This window comes from Stomoxys calcitrans, chromosome 3 (genome assembly GCF_963082655.1).
Source record: "Stomoxys calcitrans chromosome 3, idStoCalc2.1, whole genome shotgun sequence".
NCBI classification, from domain to species: domain Eukaryota; kingdom Metazoa; phylum Arthropoda; class Insecta; order Diptera; family Muscidae; genus Stomoxys; species Stomoxys calcitrans.
Window position 1 is genome coordinate 151,543,747 of NC_081554.1, and position 22,171 is coordinate 151,565,917.

Below are 22,171 nucleotides of genomic sequence, written 5' to 3' on the forward strand. Positions count from 1 at the left end.
TGTCGCCATATTAGTTCAGATTGGGATATAACCTCCACAGAAACCGATCCCCGGTTCTGCCTTATTGAACCCCAGGCTGAAATTTTGCACGAAGTGTTTTGTAATGATTTCCAACCACTGTTTCAAGTACGGTTCAAGTCTGTCAATTACCTTATAGCTGCCATATAAACCGATATCCTGATTTGACACCTGAGCCCCTGGAAACCACAATTGTTATCCGAGATTGCTCAGGGTGTGTTTTGTTATAACTTTCAACAACTTTGGCAAGTACGGTCCAAATCGGTCAATAATCTTATTTAGATCCCACGTAAACCGATCTTCCCATTAGTCTTCTACGGCCCCTAGAAACTTGCGAAATTCACACATGTTTTCAACTGAGTTCATATGGGGAAATTTGTTGCAGAATAAATGGTGGTGGGTTCCCAAGAATCCACCCGGCAGTACTTAAAACATTTTTACTCGTTTTGTTTGAAACGCTTACCTTACATTTTTTTTTTCTTTTGATTACAGTAGGCAAAATACGGAATATTAAGCCAATCGGTTACGAAAACCCTTCCACGAAATCAAAATTTAATATAATGCTTAAAGCTCCAATCAATACCTGGTGTCCAATTGTTTCATCTCCATTTTTGAATATTTTCTTACAGACCTACCCACCTCAAATGTGATGAGCATCAAATTGCACTCACCACAAGCTGCAGGTGAAGCAACAGCACCACTAAAAATGACGCCACCCATAGCAAAGCCCAGAACCGTAACAAATAGTAAGTTTAGGCATAACTCTCAAAAATGTTGGCTAATTTCCTATCCCACGTCTCTTCCGTGTACAGTTCAAGATTCTGAGCCGCCTAGACTTCATTCAACCTCCAAACAACCACCACCTCCACCATTCCAAACGAGTCTGCCCACCAAAGACTCTTTGAAGATCATAAAAGAAGCCCGTGGAGCCCGTCAACTACGAGAACATGAATTGTCCTATTTTGGTATAGCGGCATCGAAAGCTGAACACGATAACAAATTGAAAACGAAACTATCAACGAATTCTTCCAACACCAGAAATTCACCCAAACGTTCTTTGCCCCTAAGAAGACTGAGTGAAGAAACATCGGCGCTGGCATCAAAAGAAGATGAGCAAAAGCCAATGAGACGCAATTGGCAATTGGAGCATGACAAACCGGATCTATTGAACCACAGTCACATTCATGGGGAGAAGAAAAGGCTTAGCCAGCTGAAACCAGCTGAAAGGATGAGCCTTAAGAATAAGGCTGAATTAGATGAAGACGAAGAACATTTGTATGAGAATATTGCGAATGAGATAACACCCATTTTCAAGGTGAAAGATGTCTACGATCGCAAGATGGATCTGCAAAGGGATGAAATGATTTTGAGTGAAATGAATGAAAGTGCTGATCAAACTTTAAGAGTAAGTATTTTTTTGTCATAAATCTGTGCTTCATTTATTGCTTATCTCCTGTATTTCGGACTACAGGAACTCTCCGATGAGGCTGCTCTAAAGGATCGCAAAAGGCGTTCTCTACAAAGACGCAATTCCAAGCCACTTGAGACCATTGACGAAAAGGCCATAGCAGAAAAAATCACTGATACCTGCATAGCCGTCAAGGTATCCCGCTCCACATTTGCCTCCGAAGCCAAGAAAACCTCCCGACACTCCACACCTTCTCCCACGCGTCTCAAATCAAGGGAACGCACTTCGTCTCAATCTTCTGTGGAATGTTGTCCACGTGCCCGTTCACGTTCTTTGTCCAGCGAGAAGGAATATGAACAAGCGAAGGCTCCCCATAAGCCATCTCGCTCAGGACAAGTGAATCGTCACAAGTCTCACAAATCCCAGGTGGAGAGTCGTTCTAGTTCCCTTGACTCCCAGAGATCGTATCATTCGCAATATTCATCCGGCGAAGAGCAGCAACAATCACAACAGCAGCAAATACGCAGCAGTTTTCGACGTGAAGATCGTTCGCGGGCAAAGACAAAACGTTCTACAGCCTCAAACAATGTTTCGTTTAGTTCTTCATCAGCTCATAGACAAGAGAAGACTTCAAAATCTTCTGCGCCCAGTGAGTCCAAGCGTTCATCCAGTACCACACGTTCTTCGGCACACAGAGAACGCGTTGAGTGCAGCAAAGATAATGCCACTGGACACACAGATTCCAGAGACAGCTTGTCCCAAAATTGCCACAAACAACAGCAGCAGCAGCAGCATCATCATCAGTCAACTTTACAGCGTTCCACTCCAGTGACTAGCAGTGGGCGACGCTCTAAGGATGAGTTGCGTGATTCACAGAGAATGAAGCGATCTGCGGTTGTTGCCACAGAAAAGGCCACAGCCGAAACTTATGAAACACCCGAGAGTACATCGGCCAAAAATGCTGTTTCGCGTTCCAGCCGTGAAGAGCAGCGTAATAATTCCACACGTTCTTCTTCACATCGCCAGGAACGCAGTGACAAAGACAAAGAGAAACTTTCTAAATCGAAGGGTAAGTGTAGGCAACCAAGTTTGATTTAAAACAAAATAAAGTACAAAAAAATTAAGAAAAGCCAAATTATTGCCTCCAGAAAAAAAAGAATGAGTTCCAAGACAATCTTCCACTATGATTTGGACCAAATCTTCGACTTCACCACTTCATTCGTCCAGGCCGAATCTTATGTACCTTCCACCACGCAGTAACTTAGACGAGCGTCTTTCGAAATTTCTTTTTCAATTTGGATTGAATTGCGCCCAAGATGCCCAAGAAGTCCCCGAATGGTTTATTTGGGACCCACAACAGGTTATGAACCGATTCAGAGCAAACTCGGCATAGATGTAGACAGTAATAACCAACCGTCACACGCAAAATTTCAGTCAAATCGTCCAAAAACTGAGGCCTTCAGAAGATAAAGAAGTCAGATCTGGGGGTTCGGTTTATATGGAATAAAAAAAAAATAACCTCGAAAAAGAATATCAAAGTCAGGAATATCGAGCTGCTAATTGATGTTCATACCACGCCCCTAAGTTGCTTCGTGTCTGGCATTTTGGTATCCATCTGAGTGCCGGTGTCTGTTAACCGCCAAAGCCGGGCAATCGCATAGGAAATGCTCCAACGTACAGTAGGACAAAATCGTGTGAGAGCGGGTAGAGAGATATCTTGACCTTTTTGTTGGTATTTTTGAGCACTATCCAACAAAAAAAGATTGGAAATCGAAGATTTGCCAGCCCCAACAAGTTTTCGAAATACCGAGATGACCAACTTTATCGGCCTGCTAAAAGGCGCCTGGACAACTAAGGGCCTTAACATTTTGCACACAATCTCGCTAACACCTCAGCTCTAACCATTTCAAAGAAATATTTCTATCCGTTCTCACACGGTATATTTTTTAAATTTTTTTTGAATTTCTCGCACCGAGCAACGTCTGATTATCTTCCCCACATGTTATCACTTGCCGCACCGATTATGTGTCCCGTTATGATACCGAATATTATACCAACCTCCTTCTTACTTCCCTCTAGTTAAAACCTAGTTTATTAAAGACTTAGATCTCCCCATAGGATTTTTGTCGTCCTAGCAACCGTTTCGCTCTGTTTCCCAGTGATGCATGCGCGTTCATCGCCCACACCCTTAACTGGGACCGCGTTGACCTCGAAATGCTTCTGATTAACCAAGTTTCATTCCCCCTTAGAGCGCCATGACCCCGAGGTTAAACAATGCGGATCGCGCCATTCTCTGAGAAGGTGTTACACTTCTTCTTACACTCCAAGACTTTTTGTGAACTTAGAATCTAGGCTGTTATCGCCCTGATGTCCAGGGCAATCAGTGATCGCACGGATCTCCGCCTGCAGAACCGTATTATGGACAGGCAGTCTGAAAGAGATCTCACTGCCTGGGCCGTCAATGTACAATAGGACCATGGCCCACTCTGTCATCTAAATTTGTTCATCCGTGTATCATGAACTACCAGAAGGCAACGCCAGAGTTCCGTCAATCCAAGAATGTGGCGCTGGCAGCAGTACCTCGCACTCAACTTTAAGTGTCGTCTCAGGTATCCGATAGGAAACCTCTTCCATTCATTCCTGGTTTCCTATTGACGCCTCGATTATACCGCGATAGTATGATCAGCTACTATCCTCTATTCATTCTCTCATCACCTAAAGGCTGTCTCACTCTTAATCTATATGCCTATAGATCAGATATCTAGCAAAGTCTACAGTACCCTAGTGGGCCTGGTCATTATCCCTTCGCCTATGCCAGGACAACTTGTTCTCTGAACCTGTTGTGTTATCCCTACGTTGCATTTTCTCTCCATTACGGTCCACCAAACTACTGATCACGCTCCTATAGAGCCAGTGGACTATCCTCGGATTCAGGTTCCATTTCCACATAGTGTCTACATAGTGCCTAACCAACATTTGCGAGCCTTTTCAGTGCACTTCTGAATGTGAATGTGATATCGAAATCGTTCTGTTGAGGAAACGTGGACCGCCAAATTGGTCCACCTTCGTTTTCCTAGTGAATCGGCTGATTTCTGTCTTCTCCAGGCTAAAATTGACACCCCTATGTCTAGCGCAGTCATAGGCTATCTATTAAGACCCTTTCGGGATTCCTACATAGCTGATTCGCATCCTTACGCCTCAGAATTATAATAACAGCGTCTGCGACGGATTAAAATCTCTCCTCAATCAGCAATCGTAATAGGTCATGTATAGTGGTCACCCATAGGAGTGGCGATAAAATGCCCGCCCTGTGGCCTTCACTGTGCCATTTTCTTCCTTACCTTTACATCTTGGAGTCAAGAATTTATCCAGCTGTTCCTTAGCATATGGTTTATACAGTTTACCTGGCACTGGTCTAAGGATTGGATTAGTGTGTCGGTCATCACATTGTTAAAAGCCCCTCGTTGTCAATGCATATCCCCAATATTGTCTTGGCATCAAATGACTTTTCTATTTTATGCACAATCTCGTGCAGGGCAGCCTCCAACGACCTTCCCTTGACATAGGCACGATATTTGTATTTGAGCAGTTCGCTGAATGTCCTACTTTTTATCATGGTATCCACAACACGTTCTATGGTTTCGAATAGAAAGGACGTTAGGTTTACAGGTTTGTAGGCCTTTGGTTTCCCAAGTCTGTAGGCCTTGCCGGGCTTGCCTATAAATACCACTTGTCTCCTGCCAGGCTTTCGGAGTATATGCAAGCCCTAGCCAGGCTGTGAAACTAGTGCCCAGATGATGGTCCTGATAGTCCGCCTCCTTCTATAGCAAAGCCCGTTGGAAGCTTTTCAAGGATTACTTTATCATAAATTCGGTAATAATAACCTCAACCTCAATATCCCAAGATTCTGGTATTTCCGTAAGTCCCGTCATATCCTTTGGACAATACATTTTCATCAAAAGCCTCAATATGTCCTCCGTTGTATCTGCTCTCGCTCCCATGTCGTCTACTAACGTTTCAGTTTGGACATGCGTTTTTGAGACAAACTTTTTTATATTGGCGGCCTCATAAACGATATCGACCTGCTCGCAGAAAAGCTTCCAATGTTTTGCCGCTCTGGTAATCTCATTGTCGAGCTTTTCTAAGCCGAATGTAGCGATGATCAGAGAAGGAGTGCACCATGGACCCCCTCCAATCCTGAAACTCGTCAATTACATTCGTTGAACATATAATCACATCTAAAAGCTTCTGCCTAATCCTATAAACAAAGCTAGCATTCTGGAAGGAAACATAGGCTATATAATTTTTTGTTATCGGGAGGGGGCGGACCCTCCCCCTTACCACAAAAGTACTACCCAAAAATAAAAGTAGACCGATCGGGACAATATGGGATTCAAATGAAAGGTATTTAAGAGTAGAGTACGAATTTCATAAAAAAAGTTGGGTCCAAGTTCCTGGGGGGGGGGGGCGCCCCAGCCCCAAAACCCCTTAAAATAAGTTTATTTTATGATCATGACAATATGGGACTGAAATGAAAGATATTCGGGAGTAGATTACGAAAATGGTCAGGAAGTAGGAATAGCCTTTATAATTTCTTGATAACGGAAGAGGGCGGATCCTCCACCGTTACCCCAAAAACACCAACCAAAATCAAAAGTGGACCGATAAGGACAATATGGCTATCAAATGAAAAGTATGCAGGAGTAGATAACAAATCATTCATACAAATTTATGTCGAAGCATAGAGGGTCACCCCATCTCGTCAAAAACGCCCAAAATGGGCATATTTGCCAATCACGGATACATGGGACTAGGTTTGTTTGTTCCGTATAGACAGAAAAAATGGCAGAACCCATTTTCTCGAAATTTTCGCATATTGTGTAGCTTGGTCTGAAAAGAAACATAGGCTATATAATTTTTCGGTAACGGAAGAGGACGGACCCTCACCCTTATGCCAAAAACACAACCCAAAATCAAAAGTGGACCCATCGTGACAATATAGGTATCAAATGAAAGGTTTTGGAGTGTAGAATACGAATATTGTAATAAAATTTGAGTCTAAGTACCGATCGGGCCAACCCTACAACACCAAAACTCCCCCAAAAAGACATATTGGTCGTTCATTTCAATATGGGGCTCAAATTAAAGGTATTCGGGTGTAGATTTCGAATTTGACATACAAAATCAGATGGAAGTATAAGGAGTCACGCCACCCCTCAAAAACGCCATTAGACCCATTATTACTACATAATACTTGGCTGAACCGATTTTCTTGAAATTTTCATAGATTGTGTACGTTTGTCTGCAAGGAAACATAGGCTTTATATAATTTTTAGATATCGGATGGAGGCAGACCGTCCCCCTTACCGCAAAACGCCACCCATATCCGAAAGTGGTCCGATGGGCACAATAATGATATCAAATGAAGGGTTTTGGAGACTAGAAAACGAATATGGTATTAAAATTTAGGTCCAAGTACCCAGCGATATCCGCTTTCAGGGCGAAGTGTCCCCACCCTAATAAGATATTGGAGAGCTAAAGAAGGCGCAGCAGAGCGGTCCCGGTTCGGCTAGTTTACATACATGTAAGACACATATTTACACTTACAAGGATGTGGCTACCACAAACTTTAAACGAATTTGTACGACATTCGGTATAGAAAGTAATACTACATTCCATGAAATCGGGCCACATATATAGGGTGATTTTTTCGCTATTATCTTTCTGCCAACACTGGTTTAAAAAGCCTACGCACGTTTCGTGTGTGGTGTCACTATCAAACATCATCAGTTTGGTGTATAAATTAACCATGAATCGCCTTATAAAAATGCAGGCTCATAGCGCGCTTCTTCCATTGAGCGATGAAGCTCATTTTTGGCTCAGTGGGTACGGCAATAAGTAGAATTGTCGATTTTGGAGTGAAGATCAGCCAGAAGCATTGCAAGAGCAATCAATGCATCCAAAAATGTCACACTTTGGTGCGGTTCATAGGCTGGTGGCATCATTGGACCGTACTTCTTCAAACATGATGCGAATCGTAACGTAATTGGGTATGATGAGCGCTACCGTGAGATGATATCGAACTTTTTTGCCCAAAATGCAAGAGCTTGACTTGCATGATATATGATTTCAATACGACTCATGCCTCATGTCACGCAGCACGCATAACAATGGACTTATTGAGAGGCGAGTTCGGTGATCATTTTATTTCACATTCGGGACGGGTCAATTGACCGCATAGATAGTGCGACTTAATGCCTTTAGACTACTTTTTTAGGGGCTATGTTAAAGCTCATATCTATACAGACAAGCCCGCTTCAATTGACGCATTTTAAGACAACATTAAATTATTTATTCCTGAGATACCGGCCGATATGTTGGAAAGAGTTTGCCAAAATTGGACTAAGTGGATGAACCGTTTGAGGAGCAGTCATGGTCAACATTTGCACGAAATAATCTTCAAACATTAAATTATATGGACCGTACTATCGATTCAAATAAAGAATTCATGCATTTTTATGAATTTAAATATCACCCTTTATGTATATAGGGGAGCTACTCTGTACCAATTGTATCAATTAAATTCACACGTTCATCACTGGTGCGAATACGTTATTTAAATATTTAGAATCAACCAAATTGGTCCACCGTGGCGTATGATTTGTACCCCAACACGTATGACTAACTACGAGGGTTGCCTTTTATATTTCGGGATTGTACAATCCTTGTGTTGCAATCTGCCAACTGACAGCTCTATCGTAAAGCTTGACATTTTTGAAGTCATACATACTCATAACATTTTGACATACGAGCTTTATTTGAATTGTTTACAGAATAAATTCATCTCTGTGCGCCAAATGATATTGCAAAATCGTCACGTGAACTTTCGTGTGATTGAAGCAATCTTAGGCATTTGTGGGACCAGTAAACATTCAATATTAGATTAACTTTTGACCGGTAAAAAAAATATGTTCGCGTTGGATCCCACACAATTTGTTAATCGCTCAAAAAAAGGCTCGTGTCGATTGGTCGAAAGAAATGCTCCAAAAATATGAAACAACTCCTTTTTTGAGCACTCAAAACATCAATTTGATGAGTCATCCGCCGTATAGTCCTGACTTGGCACCGAAAGACTTCTTTTTATTCCCGTACATAAAAAATTTAATGAGAGGTCAACGTTTTTCGGCATCTGAAGAAGCGGTTGTTTTGGAGATACCTCAATCAGATTGGCAAAAGTGCTTCGACAATTGGTTCAAACGCATGCAAAAGTGTATATAACTTAATGGCGAATGTTTTGAATGACTAATATTTGTTTCTGTGTTCTCTTATCCCGAAATATAAAACACAACCCCTGGTAAATAGGCCAAATCGTTTCATAACCTGATATAGCTTCCATATAAACCGATTTTGGATCTTGACTTCTTGAGCCGCTAGAGGGCGCAATTATTATCCAATTGGGCTGAAATTTTGCACCCAGTGTTTTATTTTGACTTCCACCAACTCTGCCAAGATTGGTCCAAATGAGTTCATAACCTAATATAGCTCCCATATAAAACGGTCTTGTACCCGATTTGGTTGAAATTTTGCACCAGTGTTTTTTTTTTACTTCCAACAACTCTGCCAAGTATAGTCGAAAGAGTGCGTAAATATTATCGAGTTTGGCTGAAATTTTGCACGAAGTGTTTTGATTTGACCATTCACAATTGTACCTAGTATGGTCCAAATTGGTTCATAACCTGATATAGCTTCCATATAAACCGATTTTGGATCTTAACTTCTTGAGCCGCTAGAGGGCGCAATTATTATCCAATTTGGCTGAAATTTTGCACCCAGTGTTTTATTTCGACTTCCAACAACTCCGTCAAGTATGGTCTATATCGGTTCATAACCTAATATAGCACCCATATAAAATGGTCTTGTACCCGATTTGGCTGAAATTTTGCACCCAGTGTTTTATTTTAACAACAACAACTAAAGTCAATAAAGTGCGTAATTATTATCCAAAATGAAATTTTGCACCAAGTGTTTTGATTTGACCATCCACAATTGTGTCAAGTTCGGTCCAAATCGGTTCATAACCTGATATAGCTCCCATATAAACCGATTTCGGATCTTGACTTCTTGAGCCGCTAGAGGGCGCAATTATTATCCGATTTGGCTGGAATTTTGTACCCAGTGTTTTATTTCGACTTCTACCAACTCTGTCATGTATGGTCCAAATGGGTTCATAACCTAATATAGCTCCCATATAAATGGATGTTGACTTCTTGTGCCGCTAGAGGGCGCAATTATTATTCGCTTTGACAGAAATTTTTCATGAAGTGTTTTGGTTTGACCATCAACAACTGAGCCAAATATGGTTCAAATCGGTTCATAACCTGTTATAGCTCCAATATAAACAAACCCCCGATTAAACTTCTTCTTTAGCCTCTAGAAGGAGCAATTTTTATCGGATTTAGCACAACGACTACTTACCATACGTGTCAAATATGGCCTAAATCGGTCCGTAACCTGATATAGCTTCCGTATAAGCAGATCACCCAATTTTATTTGTTGAGCCACTGTAGGGCGCCACTCCAATCCGATTTGGCTGAATCTATGCACAATGAATTCTAAATTGGTCTTTAAAAGTCAAACCAAGTATGGCCCCAATCGGTTCATGACTTGGTATAGCTGAAATAGCATAGCAATTCTTATACATTATCCTTTGTTTGTCCATGAAGAGATTTCGGCCAAAGAACTTGACAAATGCGATTCATGTTGGAGGGTATTTAAGAAGCGGCCCGGCTGAACTTATCACTCTTTTACTTGTTTTAACTGAAGATGTGGCCAAAAACTCGGGATAACTTTCGGCTAGCCACGTTGTCCACAATAGACTCTCCAGAAAACACTTTAACATGCTGTATTTCCATTGTTTACTCATTAGATATCGACCTATTGTATTATTGCGGGTATATATGCTAGAATCCTATACTTCATAGAAGTCCTATCAGGAATTATTTTAAACCTTTTTAAATTATCCCCGCAACTATGTATACATCAATGGTTTACAGAGAAACTTAGAACAATCGCCTCCTCTGTCCTCTTTGATATTTTTTGCTCCTCTATTTTGTGCATCTTTTCTCTGATTTTCATTTAATTTCAACTTTTTATGAATATTCTCTTCTTACAGACTTGCTGGTTCTGGGCCTATTGATAATGGGTGCCACACAGCCAACCAATTTACACAAACGTTTTAGGTTAGAACTCCTTTCGAAAACTTAAATTCAGTCATATTAATCTAAAGTTACCCTCCCCTCTCAAAAACCAAGCGCACTCTTACACCATAACTTGAAAAAATAAATTTGGCTTGAAGCAAAACTCCTGCACTACTGCAAGCACTCCTAAAACAACTGAATACAATAGAAAGTAACCAGAGAGCCTCTAAGAAAACCAAATTAAACTTTGCTAAAAACAAAAAGCACTAACAAGGCTAACTACATTCATTTTTCTATGCATTATAATGGTGAAAAAAAAAACCTAATTGTGAATTTATTTTTCTCCCATCATTTCGCAGGTCACTCGAGTCGGTCCACATCCCAACAGCACCATCATGAACGTTCGAACTCATCGACGAAAAATCCCCATCACAATGGCCCAGAGAAACATATATCGAGCAAAACATCCAAAACGAAATCTTCCACGGCCCCAACAGCCGACAACAATACGACGTACGTAAGCGTAACGAATTTAGCACAATTTGCAAACGAAACTCAAGAGATTTTTGAGGCCGCACAAATGACTCTCACACACTCCGCCAACGACAACATGATCGATTCTCAAACAATCTCCAAGGCGGTGGGAGAGGAGTTTGTGAGCAACGATGAAGCGAATGAAAATGAACAAAAAATACCGCCACCCAAGCCGCCGCGAAAAAGACGCAAACATTCCTTAATCCCTATAGCCATACCGACAAAACCTGAACGCCTACCACCTCTACCACCCTCATCCCCCCTGTCACCTGCCAGTGACTCACCCACCTATGAGTACAAATTGAAATCGAAAATTATCCCTCCTACCTATTCCAATCAGAGTACCCTACGCAAGAGTTCCTTGCCCAGGCCAACCAGCCGTTTGGCTTTGCTGGCCAGGGCCCGGAAACCTTCGCTAAAAACCACTCAATCCACTTCCTCTTCATTTGCCTTCCTTCCCTATTTGCCAGCCAAAAGAAATTCCGATGTTAGCCATGTCTATGACAATTATATGCTGTATGCGGTGCCGGCCAATATCACTGGCAAGGCGTATCAGCATAATCTGGTCAATGACCACGCGCACTTGTTTGGTTCAGCGGGTAATGGCAATCGTCGCCATGGATATGGTGGCAAAGGACTAAGGCGAAGAACTGTACGCAGTTCGGTGTCAACGCATCAACCGTTTGGCATATGCACATGTTCATAGTTACAGAGAGAGAGAGAGAGAGAGAGAAGAGACAGTGAGAGAGAGAGATGAGAGCTGAAGAGAGTTAAACAAAATTATCCCTCTTTGCCTCAATTCTCTTGATGTATACACTCCAATATAAACTATGCACTCAAAATTGAGCATGAACAAATATTTCGAAAATACTCGCATATCAAAAAAAAAACATTTTTGGCCCAACTACCTCAAATATATTTTCCCCTATATCCCCCTCTCTCCCTAAACCCATCAACCCAACATGAAACGACATCAATACTAAAAAAAACACCAATACCAAAAACATTCAATCCCTCCCAAAAAAAAAACACTTTGCAATCATTTCACCACCTCCACCAGCACTTCTTTGTATTTAACCTCAAACAAAAATGCGAAAAACTTTACTATTCGAACGATACGAATTCAAAATTCAACATTTTGTGATATATATATAAAAAAAAATTGCAACCACTCAGCATCTCACATTTTACTTGCATTGCAAAACTCGTTTGTTTCGGATACATTTTTACTTTCTCACAGTGTAAGAAATGGAAAATTTTTGCTATTGTTTGTTTCTACTACCTATTAGTTCATCAGTAGATGCCATTCTGTCTTTCTGTCGTAGTCGTAGTATCGTTCAGTAACATCAATTTTTTCATGATTTCTCTCCTACCAAATGCCCCCAGCAACCTTCTCCAGGGGGCATTTTAACATTTTCGCTAACTCTTGTCACCATGTTGAAAATATTATTGTAAAGAATAAGTTTCTAACCAAAATATTAACAATTTCGAAAATACGTCTCTTAAAAATTAAAAAAAAAACACTAAACACTATATGTAAATACTTCTGAAGACTATTATAAACTCGGAAACATTCCAAGTATCAATTTCTTGGTTTTAAAAATCTTTAAAGACTCATACATTTCCTTACCTTTGAATTAGAAACTTTGAGGATAGCTTTAATATCCTGCTTTAGGGAAAGTTCAGTTTAAGTTCCAAAGTATTTAGTTCAACAATATTTTTATACCCACTACCGAAGGATGGGGGTATAAATTTCCATTTGCAACACATCGACATATCCATTTTCGACCCTATAAAATCTATATATTCTTGGTCGTCGTAAAAATCTAAGACGATTTAGCCATGTCCGTCCGTCTGTCTGTTGAAATCACGCTACAGTCTTTAAAAATAGAGATATTGTTCACTAATAATGAACTGCTTGAGTAATTTTTCATACTAATTTTATTTTAAATCATTTTCTATAAGTACAGCAAATGAAAATCTTAAAACTAGTCTAGAACGAGATACCAACGCGGTGTTATCTCGTTCGTCCTTATCTTCTAATTTTATTACTAACCTAAATGCACTTACGCACACATATGGTTGCCACACGCACAAGCATTTAGGGTAATATTCTATTGCGATCCTAAGTAAACATATACCGCTGCGTTTTATTAGGGTCTACTTAGGAAAGAAGATCATGAAACACAAAGACACACAAGGCAATGATAACAGAGACCTCCCTAAGACAACCATATGTACTTAAAATACACTATGTCCTGTGGATAACGGCCAAAGTGCCCTTCATGTACGTTCTAGGGACATAATTATTATCCGCGGAATATCAACGACTGTGATATTCCATGTTCAAAGCATTTGCTTGAACAGATATTGAGCTGCAACTTTGCATAGATTCTTCTTTTGTCCTTAAGCAGGGTAAGTTCAAAGATGGGCTATATCGGACTATATCTTGATATAGCCCCCATACAGGCTGATCTCTCGATTTGAGGTCTTGGGCCCATAAAAGGAGCATTTATTGTTCGATTTCGCCGAAAGTTGGGATAGTGAGTTGTGTTAGGCCCTTCGACATCCTTCTTCAATTTAGCCCAGATCGGCCCAGATTTGGATATAGCTGTCATATAGACCGATCTCTTGATTTAAGGTCTTGGGTCCATAAAAGGCGCATTTATTGCCCGATGTCGCCGAAATTTGGGACAGTGTCCAGATTTGTATATAGCTGCCATATAGACCGATCTCTCGATTTAAGGCCTTGGGCCCATAAAAGGCGCATTTATTATCCGCTTTCGCCGAAATTTGGGATAGTGAGCTGCATTAGGCTCTTCAACAACTTTCTGCAATATGGCCCAGATCTATACAGACATGGATATAGCTGCCATATAGACCGATCGCAATCTCTCGACTTAAAGTCTTGGCCCCATAAAAGGCTCATTTGTAATTCGTTTTCGCTCAAATCTCATTCAGTAACTTATGTTAGGCTTTTCGACATCCGTGTCGTATATGGTTCAGATCGGTCTATATTTGGATATGACTACCAAACAGAACAATATTGTGTTCTACTAAATTGAACAATGACAGTGATGCAAATCGGACCATATTTCGATAATGCATAAATTAAGCATTTTCACCGGATTACGACAAAAGGTGGTTTAAATATTGGGTTGCCCAAAAAGTAATTGCGGATCTTTTAAAAGAAAGTAAATGCATTTTTAATAAAACTTAGAATGAACTTTAATCAAATATCCTTTTTTACACTTTTTTCTAAAGCAAGCTAAAAGTAACAGCTGATAACTGACAGAAGAAAGAATGCAATTACCGAGTCACAAGGTGTGAAAAAATTTGTCAACGCCGACTATATGAAAAATCCGCAATTACTTTTTGGGCAACCCAATATATACCCGAGGTATCCAAAGTTCGACCCGGCCGAACTTCACGCCTTTTAACTTGTTAATTATTTTTGATATTTTAAAGCTATTTTCAACGTTTTAGCATTTGAAAACAACAGAAAATGTTTGCTGCTTTAGCAAAGAATTACTGCTGTCGCATTGTTACAGGAAACATATTTGCTGTTTTTACTAAGAATTTTTTTTTGAGTGTACCCTTTTGTTCGGAAGAAGGTAGCTTTGTTAGTTATTCCCAAGATAAATTTAACAGGTAGGAACAGTTGTCCCACAACAACAAATTTTATGTACTATCTCTCAAAATCAGCTTTTAGGGCAACTCTGATGATGCCATGTTCGTTGTTTGTGTGTAATGGTTCTTATTCTACCTGTGTTCTTACTGTACTTCAAGAACCTTTTCCTTAGAGAAACGATGAGTTTAGTAACCTTTCCGGTAGCGGTAGTTCTGGTACCCTTTCCTTCAGGAACCAGTAATCTTAGGAACCTTTCCTTATGAAATTGATGGGTTTAGTGCTCTTTTCATCATGAAACGTTAGTTCTAGCACCCTTTCCTTCACTGGTACCCTTTCATTCAGGAACCAGAAGTCTAAAGAATCATTCTCTTGGGAATTGGTGGGTTTAGTACTCTTTCCATCATGAAACGGTAGTTTTAGTACCCTTTCCTTCCGTATACGGTACACTTTTCTTCGGGAAATGATGGTTTTAAAACTCCTTTCTAGGGAAACAGAAATTTAAGTATACCATTAGTGTCGTAGTTTTGCACCCTATCCTTGTTGTTTTATCTTTTCCATTGGAAAAGGTACATTAGTTATCCTTTCCTGCAGCAAAGGGTAGCTTTGTTGTCAGTTCCTTTCCTTCAAGAAGCGGTAGATCTGGTACCCTTTCTTTCAGGAACCAGTAGTCTAGGGAATCTTTCCCTAGGGTATTGGTGGGTTTAGTACTCTTTTTATCATGAAACGGTAGTTTAAGCACCCCTTCCCTCCCTCCGTAAACGGTACACTCTTCTTCGGGAGACGATAGCTTTAAAATCCCTCTCTTGGGAAACCGAAATTTAAGTATACCATTAGTATCGTTTCGGTAGTTTTGCACCCTATCCTTGTTTTTGTTATCTTTTCATGGGGAAAAGGTACATTAGTTATCCTTTCCTTCGGGAAAGGAAAGCTTTGTTGTCATTTCTTTAGGGAAAGGGCACTTTTGTAATCCTTTCCTAAGGGAAAAAGTACTTTTATTATCCTCTCCTTCATGAAAGGGTACTATTATTATAGTAAATGCATTTTTAATAAAACTTAGAATGAACTTTAATCAAATACACTTTTTTTACATTTTTTTTCTAAAGCAAGCTAAAAGTAACAGCTGATAACTGACAGAAGAAAGAATGTAATTACAGAGTCACAAGCTGTGAAAAAATTTGTCAACGCCGACTATATGAAAAATCCGCAATTACTTTTTGGGCAACCCAATAAGTTCTTTCGTAAAACGTTCTTTTATTATTCTTTCCCTCCGAAAGTGTACTTTTCTTAGCCTTTCCTTCGGGGAAGGTTACTGTTGTTACCCTTCTCGTCAGAAAGGCTACTTTTATTACACTTTTTTTAAAAAAAGGGTGGTTTTGTTAAACTTTTATTCAGAAAGTCTACTTTTACTACATATTATTTAATGAAACGTTAATTTTACTACAAGCATTCGAATTTTGGTGTACTTTTAATAAACTTTCCTTCGGGAAAGGGTACATTTATTATCCGTGTCTTCGCCAAAGCGTACTATTAATATCCGCTCCTTCGGGAAAGGGCACTTTTATTATCCGCTCCTTCTAAAAAGGTACTTTTATTATCCACTCCTTGGGAAAGAGATGCTTTTATTATTATTAGGAAGGGATACTTTAATTATCCGCTCCTTCGGATCATCTCATTCTTTCATCTTTCTTTCCTTTAATTATCATCTTTTTCTTACAATTTCATTCGCGAAAATGTATTTTTGTTACAATTTCCTTCGGAAAGGGTACTTTTATTATACTTTTCCTAGGCAATGGGTGATTTTACTTTCCTTTCCTGCAGGATTAGGTAAAATTATTAGGAATAGGTAAATTATTCCTTCGGGGAAAGTAATTTTATTAATTTGTCTTAGGGAAAAGTTACTTTTATTCCCATTTTTTCGGAACAGAGCACTTTTATTGGACTTTTCTTTGGGAAAAGGTATTGGGTTGCCCAAAAAGTAATTGCGGATTTTTTAAAAGAAAGTAAATGCATTTTTAATAAAACTTAGAATGAACTTTATACTTTTTTTACACTTTTTTCTAAAACAAGCTAAAAGTAACAGCTGATAACTGACAGAAGAAAGAATGCAATTACAGAGTCACAAGCTGTGAAAAAATTTGTCAACGCCAGCTATATGAAAAATCCGCAATTACTTTTTGGACAACCCAACAGTTTTATTAATATTTTCGGAAAAGAGTACTTTTATTATCCCTTCCTTCGGGAAAGGGCACTTGTCTCCTTTTCTTAGGGAATTGCAACTTCTGCAATCCTTTTTTTCAGAAAAGGCACTTTGAGGGTACTTTTCTTCAGGAAAGGGAACTTTTTTATACTTTCCTTCCGAAAAGGATAATTTTATTATCCGTTCTTGGGAAAACGGTACTTTTACTGTCCTTTACATCAGAAAGGGGTATTTTTGTTATGCTTTTCTTTGGAAATGTGTACCTTTCATATCCTTTCCTTAGGATATAAGTACTTTAGTAATCCTTTTCTTCTGGAAAGGGTTACTTTATTACCGATTCCTTCGGGTAAGTTTATTATTGTTAACCTTTGGGAGAGGGAGAGGAGGAGAGGGTACATTTATTATCCTTGCCTTCAGAAAAAAGTACTTTTATTGCCCTTTTCTTTGGGAAAGGTAATTTTATTACCCTTCCTTTCGGGTAAGTTAACCTGTGTTATACTTTTTTCAAGAAAGAGTACTTTTATTACCCTCTTCTTCAGATAAAGGGCTCTTGCCCTTTCGTTTGGGAAAGGGTACTTTTATTACCAGTTTCATTGAGAACGAATGTTTTTCTTGGTATGGCTAGTTTTAGTACCCCTTCTTTGGGAAGGCTAGTTTTAGCACCCCTTCTTTTGGGAATGCTATTTTTAACGCCCTCTTCTTTGGGAAGGCTTATTTAAGTACTCTCTTCATTGGGAAGGCTATGGTTATGGTACCTTTTTGTTTTGGAAATGGTGATTTTGTTAAAGATAATTTCTTTACGAAAGATAATTTCAGTCTCTTTTACCTTTTTGTGGGTGTAATTTACTTACCCCTTACTAAAGTTACTGCAAATTTTCCTTTTTATACCCACCACCGAAGGATGGGGGTATATTCATTTTGTCATTCCGTTTGCAACACATCGAAATATCCATATCCGATCCTATAAAGTATATATTTTCTTAATCAGCGTAAAAATCCAAGACGATCTAGACATGTCCGTCCGTCTGTCTGTTGAAATCACGCTACAGTCTTCAAAAATAGACATATTGAGCTGAAACTTTGCACAGATTCTTTTTTTGTCCATAAGCAGGTTAAGTTCGAAGATGGGCTATATCTTGGTATAGCCCCATGTAGACCGATCCGCCAAATTTTTTATCCAATTTTGCTGCAATTTGGGACAATGAGTTGTGTTATGCCCTTCGACATCCTTCGTCAATTTGGCACAGATCGGTCCAGATTTCGATATAGCTGCCATATAGACCGATCCTCCAATTTAGGGTCTTAGGCCCAAAATATCCACATTTATTATCCGATTTCGCTGAAATTTGGGACATTAAGTGGTGTTAGGCCCTTCGACATCCTTCGTCAATTTGGCTCAGATCAGTTCAGATTTGGATATAGCTGCCATATAGACCGATCTCCGATTTAGAGTCTTAGGTACATAAAAGGCGCATTTATTGTCCGATGTCGCCGAAATTTGGGACAATGAGTTAAGTTAAGCCCCTTGACATACTTCTGCATTATGGCACAGATCGGTGCCATATAGACCGATCTCTCGGTTAGGTTTTGAGCCCATAAAAGGCGCATTTATTGTCCGAATTCGCCACAATTTGGGACAGTGAGTTGTGTTAGGCCCTTCGACATCCTTCTTCAATTTCACTCAGATCGGTCCAGATTTGGACAATGCTGCCATATAGACAGATCTTTCAATTTAATGTTTTGGGCCCATAAAAGACGCATTTATTGTGCGATATCGCCGAAATTTGGGACAGTGCGTTAAGTTAAGCCCCTCGACATATTTCTGCAATTTGGTCTTGATCGATCAAGATTTGCATACAGCTGCCATATAAACCGATATCTCGATTTAAGTCTTGGCCCCAAAAAAGGCGCATTTATGATGAACCTCCTGGGACATTTATCTTCATATATCACAGTTCTAGCACTTTTGAAAGCATTTACTTTACCGAAATTGGTTCATAGAAAGGTTGATATTTTAAGTAATCACAGTTTGAAAGCAGCAATGGCTCAGAGTCAGAGTCTGGTATTGATGAATTATATGTTGTTCTCAACTGTTTTGTCATTGGGGTCATTAATCGGTAACATGAGATGGTTTCGCATAGTATTCTCTATTCATTTTGAGACTTTTTCTGAAACTTTGTTCAAAAGATCGTGCCAGATAGAAATCAGCCATATATTCAACAATTAGAGGGCAGGTATCGTCTACTCCTTTCTTGGACTTTATCTTCGTTTAAGATGTACAGGTTGACATTAGATTTACAGGTTCATAATAAGTTGAACGCATTGGCGAAATTACACATTCCTCAAAAATAAAGTCTTGATTCCGTTTATGAACACCGAAGTTCATCCAGCTATTTTGTTTTTTTAACTTTTGCTTTCAAATCTACATTAAATGTCATGATCTTAACATGAAGTAACATTTAATAAAACATTTGCTGGGATTGGTGATTTTAATCATCATATTGAAAAGAAACATAATATTTAAAGAATAGTTCTATTAGACATATATTTTAGTAACATCATTTATACAGTACTAATTATTCCTCTTAGTAGTACTATTTAAAAAAAAATGTACTTTTATGAAAATTTTACAATTAACCCTCTTCTAACTTCTACTGCTGACTATGAACATGTTGCTTAAAAAAAAACAAACCGCGACTCTGCGCAGTAAAAAGATCAATATGGTTAACCGAAACTCATTGTATTATCGTCGTTGTTGTTGTTGTTCTGTCTTTTTGTCATCTGTAGCCTATAACATTTTTGCTCATACTCCTAGTATTGGTAGTCGTAAACTCGAATAAATGTTTCCAAATCTTCTATTGTAGCAACTATTTGGATTTAAAACTATGCCTGTAGTTCTTTAGAAAACTCTAGTCAAATAACATTTTCCATTACCTTTCATTTCATAACAAGAGTTGTAATAGCATGTTTCCTTTGTTTTTCCACAGCCATAGTAAAAATGCCCAACAACAACAGCCGCATCACCATCCTCATCAGTCATCGTCAAAGGAACGCTCCAAACATGAACGCCATCAAAGGTCCACGAAACGGGAAGAGACACCCTCCAAGGCCCAAGAACATGTTCATGGTTTAAAATCGGCGATTATAAAAACCACTACGAAATTACGAGAAAAATCACGTGCCCGCAAAGAGAAAAAATGAAATGAAGAAGCCCTTTTTAACAAGGCCAAATACTAATTTCTGAAAACGGAAAATACGAAGAGAAGAAATTAACTTTTTAAAGCTTTTCAAATTTGACTGCAGTTCCTGGTTATCTGCCACTACAGAAGAAACAAAAACAACATGAATTGAATATTAAAAATGACTTTTTTTCTGTTACTTAACCCTAAAACTCTTACATTAACTCGCACTCTTTGACTTTTTAATTCTATTTTTAATTTCTTATAATTAACGACAACTTAAACAAAACAAAGTATTAATTCATTAATAATTTTGACTTACATTTTATTAAAAAAAAAACAAATGATATCGACAACAATTTTTAAAAAACACACTAGTTTTTATTAACCCTTAAAATGATACTCATATATGATATATTCATGTTTTATTCTATTATATATTATTTTAATTGAATATTTTTTATCCTAGATATTTAAGTTAATTTTGCGTTGTATTTTAATGCGTGTTTTAAATTTAAAAAAAAAATGTTTTTTGACTTAAAGTACTTTAAGAGTGTTATATGGTTTTCGATAATGGTTAAGATGAACACAAAAATTCATTTGAAATTTATACACAAAAAAAAAACGATTTACGGAAGATAGAAAAAAATTTAAAAATTTTTAGTAAGTTTATCACATTTTTCCTTCTTTAAATTATTTAATATAATATGTATTAATAAACGAAAAATAGAAATGAAAAATGAAAACTATGTGGTTTTATTCATAAACACTTAACTTACGTTGGCCATTCCTCTAGTTGAACATCTGACATCCAGTTTCGAGATATCTTTCTTCACCTGGTCACTTCAACATGGAGTTTAGGTCTTCCCCTTTTGCGATATCTATAGCCCTTAAAAGACTTCCGGACATGACTAGATCGACTCAGAACGTCGATGCGATCTAGTTTATACATACTTTATAGGTTCTTAGACGAATATGTCGACTGAATGACTAGATTAGAATACCCCCATCCTATGGTGGTGGATATAATAACAACGACATTTAAATTTCATATATATAACCAGAAAGGAAGGGCAAAATTCGGGCGGTGCAGACTGTATAATACCCTACGGTTGACAAATGACAACGGTATTGCAAATTGCTCAAAATCGGACGAACATATATATAGGAGCTATATCTAATTCTGAACCTATTTCGAGCAAACTTCTCAGATAATGTGGTAGTCGTCGAGCAATGCGTTGTACAAAGTTCTGGGAAGATTGCAAAGGTTCTAGGAGTGAACCTCGGGCGATATATATGTGAGAGCTTACCTAAATCTGAACCGATTTTTATGAAATTCCGTCCCGCTAAATTTCGAGAGAATGGGTTAACAAGTGACCTTTTTATTGCATTATTACTGCAAATCGGACGAACATATAGATGGGAGCTATTTTAAATCTGAACCGATTTCGAGCAAACTTCTCATATCTCTCGTTAAGGAAGGCGATGTACAAAATTTTGGGAAGATTGGTAAATAAATGCGCTTGCAATGGCTCTAGGAGTGAAATAGGGGCTATATATATATGAGAGCTATATCTAAATCTGTTGGGTATAAAAATCAATTTGTGCTTTTTTGTTTGTATGTCTGTTCCGAATAGACTCAAAAACGGCAAAGTTCGACAGGGGTGAATCTTTTATACCCTCCACCATTGATAGCATTTGTAAAGTTCTTTAAATGACCTTTGGGAATAGAAAATAATACCCTGTACCACAGTAGTGGTGTAGGGTATATACAGCAGTCATAGAATATTTCGAACGAAATACGAAAAATACTGACCTACACGAATAAGAAGTATTTGTGCAATATTTCAAGCGCCTAGCTTTACTCTTTCGAAAGTTAGCGTGCTTTTGACAGACGGACGGACGGATGAACAGGGCTAAATCGACTTAAAATGTCATGACGACCAAGAATATATATAATTTATAGGGTCTTAGACGCATATTTCGAGGTGTTACAAACGGAATGAC

The 22,171-nt window shown here is 38.7% G+C and overlaps 1 protein-coding gene across 5 annotated transcripts in view; it reads left to right on the forward strand.

The window, feature by feature from the left end:
• LOC106092677 (serine-rich adhesin for platelets) overlaps positions 1 to 20,620 on the forward strand; it is a 250,128-nt gene extending 229,508 nt beyond the window's left edge. For 2 of the 5 annotated variants that reach the window (XM_059364550.1, XM_059364551.1), the window contains 5 exons: positions 648 to 764; positions 831 to 1,423; positions 1,490 to 2,495; positions 10,983 to 11,136; positions 19,973 to 20,613. In XM_059364550.1, coding sequence (XP_059220533.1) covers positions 648 to 764; positions 831 to 1,423; positions 1,490 to 2,495; positions 10,983 to 11,136; positions 19,973 to 20,186 — 2,084 coding nt within the window. In that variant the 3' untranslated portion in view covers positions 20,187 to 20,613. Of the gene's footprint in view, positions 1 to 647; positions 765 to 830; positions 1,424 to 1,489; positions 2,496 to 10,598; positions 10,666 to 10,982; positions 11,137 to 19,972 lie in introns of those variants that run through there. The other 3 variants (XM_059364548.1, XM_059364552.1, XM_059364549.1) reach the window with 3 other exon arrangements.
• The last annotated feature ends 1,551 nt before the right edge of the window (positions 20,621 to 22,171 follow it).